This window comes from Ostrea edulis, chromosome 4 (assembly GCF_947568905.1).
Source record: "Ostrea edulis chromosome 4, xbOstEdul1.1, whole genome shotgun sequence".
Classification (NCBI taxonomy): Eukaryota; Metazoa; Mollusca; class Bivalvia; order Ostreida; family Ostreidae; genus Ostrea; species Ostrea edulis.
This window is the reverse complement of record NC_079167.1, coordinates 14,730,804-14,740,704: the sequence shown is the minus strand read 5'-3', so window position 1 is coordinate 14,740,704 and position 9,901 is coordinate 14,730,804. Positions and strand designations below refer to the sequence as shown.

Here is a 9,901-nt window from a genome sequence, read left to right as displayed (position 1 = left end):
TATCCTGTCTAAATAAAAGAATTTATTATTATCATTATTACGACAATGAAAACATCACAAATGTTACGTATATATTACATGAAGAGTAGGACAAAAAACAGCACAAAAAGAAAGAAAACCCAGTTATAAATAATAAACTATGTACATATTAGACAGGAAAAGGAGGTGAATGTGGGAGGAGCTGACCTTCCTAGAGGTGATTAACTCACAGTTGAGCCTATTTCCTGCTGTAGTGAGCTGCAGCAGCTCGAGCAAACCTGAAGAGTCATAATCCGGCTCCTGTAGAGAAGTAGTTCTCTAAGTGTGACCACCAAGCAAAACTAGGTACAATAAGTCATACTCTGTGAGCTGACACAGCTCTGCATAAAGACGTGCATCAAAGAAGTTCGCAATGGTCTCCCACCACTGATTACGAATAGATCCAGTGGATGATCAGGAGAAGTGGAAGAAAACATCGATGAAAGGGATCCCACAGCTACCTAGAGGACAGAGTATGCACATGAGTGTTGGTATACACAGCAACAAACGTGCATAAGGTTATTGTTGCTCGCATAATTTGGAGCTCAGTATAAATGAGTTGATGATCTGAAGATATCTGTAATTATTTAAAGCGATTCTGGATAAGGAATTAATGCACGCATCAATTATTTTTTTTTTTAAATATGGAGCAACGATTCAATCATGCATCTTTGCCGAAATGTTGAATTGATGGCATCTCTTATTAAATAATTGCTCTCTAAAAGAATTATTGAGCACATCAATTGAATTAATTATATCATTAATTTAATTGAAAAGGGCAATAATGCAATTACTACGCGCATCATTTTAAAAATGATTCGCACATTCATTAATTGCTTTCTTCTATTGAATAATAGGGCGCATCAATTCATTTGAAGAGTGTAACAATTCAGTATATAACGCGCATTAAGTCAGCAGAATGATTAATGCTATCAAGACTTAATAATTCAGAATTGAAGATACCAGTCATTATATTCAAGAGTTGCGCGCCTCAAATGGTATCTTCAAATAATTAAAGATATATCCAATTATTTGAGCTTATGTTAATTTGATGCTCCATATTTCATTGTTGTACAATATTGTAACTAGGACAAAATCTACTGAAATAGTAATTTTTCCTCTTTAAAAATACTTTACAACTTATTTTTCCGTTTTTGGACGACTTTCTGAAAAAAAATTCCGTTTTTATCCGGATTACACGTTTGAAATTACCGGCATTTCATTTCCGTTTGATTAAGTAGGTCAACACTTGATAACGCTGGCGTCGGAGACATATTAACGCATCGCTAGACAACGGTTGTTTCCTTCACATTGAGACGAGACGAAAAGTTTCAGAAACCATGGGTGTTGAGAAAGAAGTTAAAGCTGCTGGAGACGGTAAGTGGGAATATTTAAAAGGCTAGAAAATGCCAAAAGACATATTTGTACAAAGTTGTGTCGAGAGGGAAAAAGTTCATAGATCTTGGCAAGAGCGCATGTGTTTTGGAGGATTTCAGTATTTGTGAAATATCTCCCCCCTATGAAAGCCTGAGGTTTAGGCCTGGATAAGTATTTTTCGAAAAGTTCCTTGGCCTAAATACTTTTTAAATCATTATTTTGCAACTGTTCCAATTTCGCCATGTTTCACTTTCAGTCATATAGCCTAATTAGGCCTGTAAATTACACACTCCCAAACCCACTCCTTTTCATGTCCCAATTGAAACTGATTATATTAATCTTCACGATTTCCCCCCTACAAATGCTTTCTCAGTTTCTGTACTATAAACAGGTATTACAGACCATTGTTTCAACATTAGAGATAGGTCTGTAACCCTGCATTTAAAGATAAGTGGGTGTTGAGAGAAAGCTCTGTAACCCTGCATTTAACCTTGTAACCCTGTTTTCTAGTGTAACCCCTGAAACCCTGCATTTAACCTTGTAACCCTGTTTTCTAGTGTAACCCTGCATTTAACCTTGTAACCCTGTTTTCTAGTGTAATCTGGTTACAAAATTGCCACCCTGGGAAACTGCTCTGATTTCTTGCCATATATGCTGTTTTAATCCTTTTAGTAGTGACAGGGGGAGATTTTTAAAAGCAATATATTTTCAACATTTTAATCAATATTCCACTTAATTTAAATGTGCTGATTTCAAAATTAATAAATATTTTAAAACGCATCACAATTGACAGGCAAACACGAGTAGATCTACCCTCACATATTTCCATGAAGTTATTTTTCTGACTTGTGTAAATATTTGACCTCAAGTAATATTGGTGAAAATAGACCAAACAGAAATTAACTTGATGCCTATTCTACCTTTTTGGGGTGTGCAAAATGTGAATATGATGTTATTTTATTGAAAATAAGTATCGATATTGCTTCAAAACGCTAATAAATATACCTACCCTCGGTCATTTTAGGTACCGGACAAGGAAAATTATAGTATTTCTGTATGAAATTCTTCACAAATATCATTGTATCAATTACATATGTATATCTTAATTGTTGTTTATCAATATCCTTGATGTAAAAGATTAAAAGATTGCACCAAAGCCACTAGTGAGGGCAAAACAAAGCAGTTATACATGCTGGAAAGTAGCATGCCAGTTGGTTCTGTGCCTTGCGAAAGATCATTTTCTGCAATGAGACATCTTAAGAATTGGAACAAAGATGGGCTGGTCGGTCTTAAATTGCTATGTTATTTATCCTTCACACAACCCCTCCACCCCCACCAGGGCTCTGCCCTGGACACCGCTTGTGGCCTCAGCCAAGGCGGTCCTAAAAAAAAACAACCTTTGTTTATGCCACGAGCGCCACCTACTGACAGTAGAGTATCAATCTGCAAGGTGAAGTACACAATCTAGGATAATTATATATCTTTTAAAATAAACATGACAATTTGATAACGGGAAACTTCATTGAATCACATATATCGGCGATTTATTTCGGACAATGAAGTGCACATGATTTATTTTCCCTTTGTTTCCGATTACAAATATTAGAGTTATCGTTCTTGTAAATTCTACCCAACAGGTTGAAAAAAATATTTTACCGGACATATACGCATTATCTCAGTGTTGTTTAAAGAAAAAGGAAGTTCAATTTAATTAAATATCACCGTAAAAGCTGCGTATATGGCCGATTTCTGGTCTTGCTACTTATTTTCTCACTTCAAAATACCGACAAAATGTCATTTCGTACCACGTGCTTTCTATATCACCATATACGTAAACTTTGAACTCCTTACTTTCGTTTCACGTTAATACTTTCGTATTTAAACCTTGGGCTTTATCATATAAAACTGTGAAATGTACCTAGCGCAGTGAGGTAAACTTTTTGTGATTGCGAGAAATGTTGCCGCCAGTGCCACCTACCGACGGTAGATTGCATTTGTTCACTCTATAGACCAATTTTATCGGTCTTGAAATAATTATTCTCACTAGAGACCGGACAAATTTTCTATGGATTTTTCCTACAGGGATAGACATTAACTTTCTATCCCACTTGCCCTTTCAAGTGATTTAAAATCAAATTTTAACTTGTCCTAATGAAATACTTAAGTGCCCGAAAATGTTTCGACTCTAATAGGCCTATCAACCAGTAATTGTAATATTTCCCTCGGTCAATCGATGAATAGCTATGTTTTCCCTTCATTAGAAGTTTTCCCTCTTTCAAGTTTTCCCTTCTTCCCCAGTGTAAGAGGTTATACTAATCTCAGCTGAGATTCAGCCCAGCTGAATATTTGGACTGAGACCTTCACCGAATCCACAGGCACCTGAAGTATGGATATTACTACACCTCCCTTCTTTTTTTTGATAATTATTTTGGTGGCAATAATTTCTGTGAACTGTGTGAATTCTCGGTCTATCTCACCCCCCTTTCGATTCATGTAAAGACATTGCTTAGTCTCAGGATTATCCGAATGGTCTCGGGATTATTCGCGGACCAATCACACGACACGTTATAAATTCGTACACAGTGACCTCCTTTTTGGCTGCCAGTGGAAGAGATGAAGCCCTGTCCGATCAATGCATGCAAGATTGTGTCAAATAAAAGAGATGAGATGGGTTTTGAGTTGAAGAGACTTGTAGTATGACATCTCTCTGACCTGTCGCTCGCCAAAATTCCTTAGGTAACGCTGCAATTACTTAGAAAATGTGCCCCGAAACGAGAAACCCCTGTTTGTTTACAAATTTTTGTTTCATACCTTGTGTATTTTATTATAATGGTAGAAGACTTACAAAAATCGTGAAATGATTACATGAATCGAAAGAGGGATGAGATAGACTGGGAATTCACACATTTCACAGAAATTATTGCCACCAAAAAAAAAATATCAAAAAAAGGGGGAGGGGTAGTAATATCGATACTTCAGTTGCCTGTGCCGAATCTTGGAGCAGTCCTTCATAATACATGTATAGCCAACTTGATGTATCATGAAATGATAAATGCTTTTGAAGAGAACACCCTTTTCAGGTTATTTTCTAAGATTAATTAATGGCCTTTTTTATTCCAGGAAGGAGATTTCCCCAAGCAGGACAGACTGTGGTGGTACACTATACAGGTGTGTATTTTTAAATGCCCAACCATATATTGTATATTCAATGTGAAGTTTTCCATATGTCAATCCATTAATAGATCTCTCATTATACCCCTTGATTTGGGGAATTATGTGAACACTCAACACTGTACTATTTTTTTTATAATAGTGTAATCAGTGTTTCATTTTGAGTAGTGATGAAATGATTGTCGCCGATGATCGATTATCGGCCGTTCAGAGAATTATGATGCTGCTAATCGATTACAAATTGAAAATCTCCAACATTGTTGGATTTTGATCCAATTGCTCATCACTAATTTTGAGTATGCTATGTCAAAATAGTAGTCCGGGTTTTGACAAATAGTGTACAACCTGAATGAGAATGTACTATTTTGGCTGTATACGTGGTTATTTTGACTTTTTACTCTTGCAGGCAGTTTCGTCCCATTTTAAATTTGCCTAGACCCAGTTGTGTTAAAAGAGAGATAAGACAGAATATAGTTTGTCCAGCAAGGACGGAAAAAATGGGGGCAAATATTTCCCTGTAAACAGTAGTATACTCAAAATGTACTATTATTGTAATTTTGCTGACCGTCATTCGGGTTAGGTATTGAGTTTTAATGAAGCAAAGGGGGATCAGTCAGAATGCACTTTCAATTTTGATTGATGCGGATATTTAAATGTGATATTAATTAGTGTGTTATTTAATTGGTGCAGAATTATCAAAAATGGATTGTAACTTATTATACCCCCCGCAACAAGTTGTGGGGGGGGGGGGGTATACTGGAATCAGGTTGTCCGTCTGTCTGTCCGTCCGTCTGTAGACGCAATGGTTTCCGGACTCTAAAGCATTATCCTTTCCACCTACTGTCACCATATCATATATATGGACTACCCATGGGATGAAGATGTTCCCTATCGATTTTGGGGTCAAAAGGTCAAAGGTCAAGCGCACTGGACATGGAAGTAGCAATATGGTTTCCGGGCTCTAAAGCGTTATCCTTTCCACCTACAGTCACCATATCATACATATGGACTACCCATGGGATGAAGATGTTCCCTATTGATTTTGGGGTCAAAAGGTCAAAGGTCAAGTGCACTGGACATGGAAGTAGCAATATGGTTTCCGGGCTCTAAAGCGTTATCCTTTCCACCTACAGTCACCATATCATACATATGGACTACCCATGGGATGAAGATGTTCCCTATCGATTTTGGGGTCAAAAAGTCAAAGGTCAAGTGCACTGGACATCGAAGTAGCAATATGGTTTCCGGGCTCTAAAGCGTTATCCTTTCCACCTACAGTCACCATATCATACATATGGACTACCCATGGGATGAAGATGTTCCCTATCGATTTTGGGGTCAAAAGGTCAAAGGTCACGCGCACTGGACATCGAAGTAGCAATATGGTTCGGTTTGTCATGCCATTTGTTTTTTACACTCAGAAAAGAGGTAGTTTATACCTATTACCAACACCCTTTGGGAGATTGGGGTAAGCGGGGGGTATTCTTAGTGAGCATTGCTCACAGTACCTCTTGTTGTTTTTTGTATTAAGGTAATTCCCCATACCACATCTTAATAGTGAAAAAGTATGGCACATTTATTCATGTTTAAAAGATAAAATTTATAAGGTATCTGATAAAAGTTATATCTTCTAAAGTTTACGAGATATCTTGTATCTTTTATAAGACATCTTATATATTTTCTTTACAAGATATCCCTTTACTTTTATACATGTAGATATCTAGTATATATAAGATAAACTTTACAAGACATTTTAACGTAATCTCAAATCCCTGTTGTCAAATCAAAACCAATATTGAATCTCACACTATGTACGGTGTTTCGTTCACACTGTAAATCCACAATAAAACAAATTTGCTTGCTTAGTGGCTGTTTTATACACATGAATAATTATTTTAGGGACATTGACGAATGGAAAGAAATTTGATTCTTCAAGAGACAGGGGGAAGCCTTTTGAATTTAAAATTGGAATGAGCCAGGTCATCAAAGGTATGTAATTGTATCAACCGTGATTGATAGGATCAATAGATCTTACTATGTAGCCTATTGTTATACTGATGAGCATCACATCTTTAAAAGTAGTGATTTATACTGAACTAAATTAATTAATCTTTATGGGTTTTGAATTTCAAGGTCCCTGTTCCCATTTCAACTTATGACTGAGTGAAAAACTTTTCATTATAATACATGTTTTTAAGATCTTGTGGATATAATTATGTACTCTGGGTCTTTGACTATGTTGCAGGGTAGAGCCAAGTCGATCAAGTATTGAAAAAGGCATAAAATCAAGTATTTTTCTTTCTCTTGGTTACTTTAGATACAAATCATATGCATAGTATAATTGGCAGTACACCTGTATTGTGAAATTCATACATGTCCCAATGGTTTGAGGTTCAGATCTAGAGTGGTCGTTGATGACATACATGAACAGGCTTAAGTTTGAGTTTTCTTTTATTTGAACAGCCAAAATTTAAGTAAAGTCTCGGACTTATGTCCAAGTTTTGACTTAAGTTTGTTTCAAGAAATCAAGGCCAGTGTATTAAAAATGCAGGTAAAGAGATAAAGAATGCTATGTAGTCATATATTTGCCTGGAATGTACTTATTCCTACAAAAGATGCTGGTGTAATAACACTATTTGTTATTGCCTCTAGTTGTGAACATTGTTTTGTGGGGTCTGTCCAATTCTAAGAAATTGATTCAGAGGTACTTGCAGTCCAATGCACTTTAGTGCTGACATGCTTTAATAGCACAATTTAGTACTTTCTGTACTTTTAATTACTGTATAATTGTCAAATGAAATGCTGTTTATATTTTTCAAATTGTGTTATATGTTAAGTTTTTGCATTTTCTTGCTTTCAGGCTGGGATGAAGGAGTCATGACGGTATATTTTTGTGACATTTTTATTCCAATAATGAAACTTGATCAGTAATTGTAGTATGATTGTTGAATCAAATAATATGTCTTTCCATTGTTAAATAACCTAAAATGTATCTGATGCTTTATATCTTATGGAACCTGTGTGTTTGTTTTACAGATGAGTGTTGGTGAGAAAGCAATCCTAACATGCTCACCAGATTATGCCTATGGCGCCAGTGGAGTGGGGGGAGTATATCCTTTCAATGTTTATATATTTTATTGATCATAGACAGTTTTATGGTTGTATAGATTCTATGATACAAGGTTCCATGCACACCATGATGGAGAAAAATCTTTAAAATGTAGAGTGTTCCAAGTAACACTTGTCAGCTGGTGTGTGGCATGTTTGTAAGTCAAGGTGATATGAGTCACATGCTCTAGGTCACTAGGCGATGTTGATGTCATGTCCTACTGATACCTTGTGGTGATTCCAAACGGTACACACTGTTAGATCTTGAGCCGTGCCATTCAGGAAAAAGGAAGGGCTAGGCTAAACCATATTTGAGCTATAATTATGCAACTCTTCTGTAGTGTGTTCATCTTTATAATAATTCATCAAGACGAGGAAAATTGTTTGTTTTTTGAAAAAAGGTCTAGTCACATTTTTTCCTTAACACAGAGCACTATACCTCCCAATGCAACTTTAGTCTTTGATGTGGAACTCCTAGGCCTGAAGTAAAGGCTGTGTTTAGTGGCCTTTCATCGACTATGTACCTCCACTTATCAAGTGCTTGTATACTCAATGTAGTACTGTAATTTCAACTGAAACATGATTTGGGCATTTCATATCTGAAGTCTTTCTTCAAGCCAACTAATGGAAACAGTGGTTATACAAAAAACAAGAAAGTGTTCATTATAATTCAATTCATTTCATGTTTTTGACACCTTTTTCTGTGTTTTTTTAAATTCTTTACAATAAGCTCTTGTATCAAAACTTTAAAAAATTTTTTATATAAAAATGATTTTCTTTTTCTTAATGTGTTGTACAAATAAAAATGGGAAATTTTTAGAGTTACTTATTTCTTTTCACAGTCGCAGAAACTGTGTGTGATTTATGCCATGGCAAACAGGTGACTTTTGATGGCTCGAAGTGAAATCATGGTCCCGATTTCTTATACGCCTGTCCCGTATTATGTTTATATGGCACTGTCCATGCGGCTGTCTGTCCAGGGTCATGTTTTCCAATTTTTTTTCTGTAACAGATGCATATACAACTTTGAAATTTGGTCACAATGTCTCCTTCAAGAATTGTAAGAGTGAGTTTGCATTTCAGCTGGATTGGTCCATCCAATCTTGGACTTTAGGGGTATAAGTAGGTCAAACAGTTTTCCGGGCTTTTTATGCCCCCCCCCCCCCCCCCCCCCCCCCCCCCCCCGAGATCAGGGGGGGGGGGGGGGGGGCATATTGTTTTTGTCCTGTCTGTCATCCTGTATGAAACTTTAACCTTACTAATAACTTTTGAACAGTAAGTGCTAGAGCTTTGATATTTCACATGAGTATTCCTTGTGACAAGACCTTTCCATGGGTACTAAACCTTTTGACTTTTACATTTGACCTACTTTTAAAAAATTTGACATTAGTCATAACTTCTAAATTGTAAATATAAGAGCTTTAATATTGCTTATGAGCAATTCTTTTGACAAGATCTTTCTACTGGTACGAAGATATTTGTCCTTGTGACCTTTGGAATTGACCATTATTCGGGGCATTTGTGTTTCACAAACACATCTTTTTTCTTTCTTTTTTTTTCATTATGAATACAGATATTGTGCTGAAATTTAGCCCAAGGCTTCCTCTTGGAGGAATACAAGTTCAGTTTGCATTTCAGCTGGATTGGTCCATCCGTGACCTATTTTTGGGCTAAAAATATTCAAACAGTTTTCCTTGCTTTTTTTCAATACAGATATTGCCCTGATATTTAGTCAAAGGCTTCCTCTCTGAGGAATACAAGTGCAGTTAGCATTTCTACTGGATTGGTGCACTATGACCTACTTTAAGAGTAGAAGTAAGTCAAACAGTTCCAGATTTTATTTATTTTTTGGTATGGACGCAGGGTATTGCTCTGAAATTTTGTCATAACCTCCCTCTTGGAGAAATACATGATCAGTTCACATTTCAACTTAATTGGTGCACCATGACCTACTTTAGGGCTAAAAGTAGATCAAATGGTTTCTTGGACTTTTTATCATCATGGATAGATATTGCACCAACATTTTGTCACAACCTCCCTCTTGGAGAAATACATAATCAGTTCATATATCAGATGGATTGGTGCACCACGACCCACTTTAAGGCTTTTATATTCAGAATATGTGTTATATCATTTCAGGGTGCATAATATGCTTCAAGGTTGAATTTCACTTTCCGACGGGCATATATTGTACCGTTTGCGGTACTCTTGGTATAGTTGACACATC

The 9,901-nt window shown here is 36.3% G+C and overlaps 1 protein-coding gene across 1 annotated transcript; it reads left to right on the top strand.

Moving 5' to 3' along the window:
* The first annotated feature begins 1,226 nt into the window (after positions 1–1,226).
* Positions 1,227–8,493, top strand: LOC125670741 (peptidyl-prolyl cis-trans isomerase FKBP1A-like). Its single transcript, XM_056162028.1, has 6 exons — positions 1,227–1,395; positions 4,516–4,563; positions 6,466–6,555; positions 7,427–7,449; positions 7,603–7,676; positions 8,109–8,493. The coding sequence occupies exons 1-6, from the start codon at positions 1,359–1,361 to the stop codon at positions 8,161–8,163; spliced, it is 327 nt and encodes a 108-aa protein (XP_056018003.1). The 5' UTR covers positions 1,227–1,358; the 3' UTR covers positions 8,164–8,493.
* The last annotated feature ends 1,408 nt before the right edge of the window (positions 8,494–9,901 follow it).

Excerpts from the sequence above, each read along its gene's own strand:
- LOC125670741 (XM_056162028.1), top strand. The coding sequence starts at position 1,359 with ATGGGTGTTGAGAAAGAAGTTAAAGCTGCTGGAGACG. Across the intron at positions 7,450-7,602 it reads GGGATGAAGGAGTCATGACG|ATGAGTGTTGGTGAGAAAGC; the intron begins GTATATTTTTGT and ends TTTGTTTTACAG. Across the intron at positions 7,677-8,108 it reads GCCAGTGGAGTGGGGGGAGT|TATACCTCCCAATGCAACTT; the intron begins ATATCCTTTCAA and ends AACACAGAGCAC.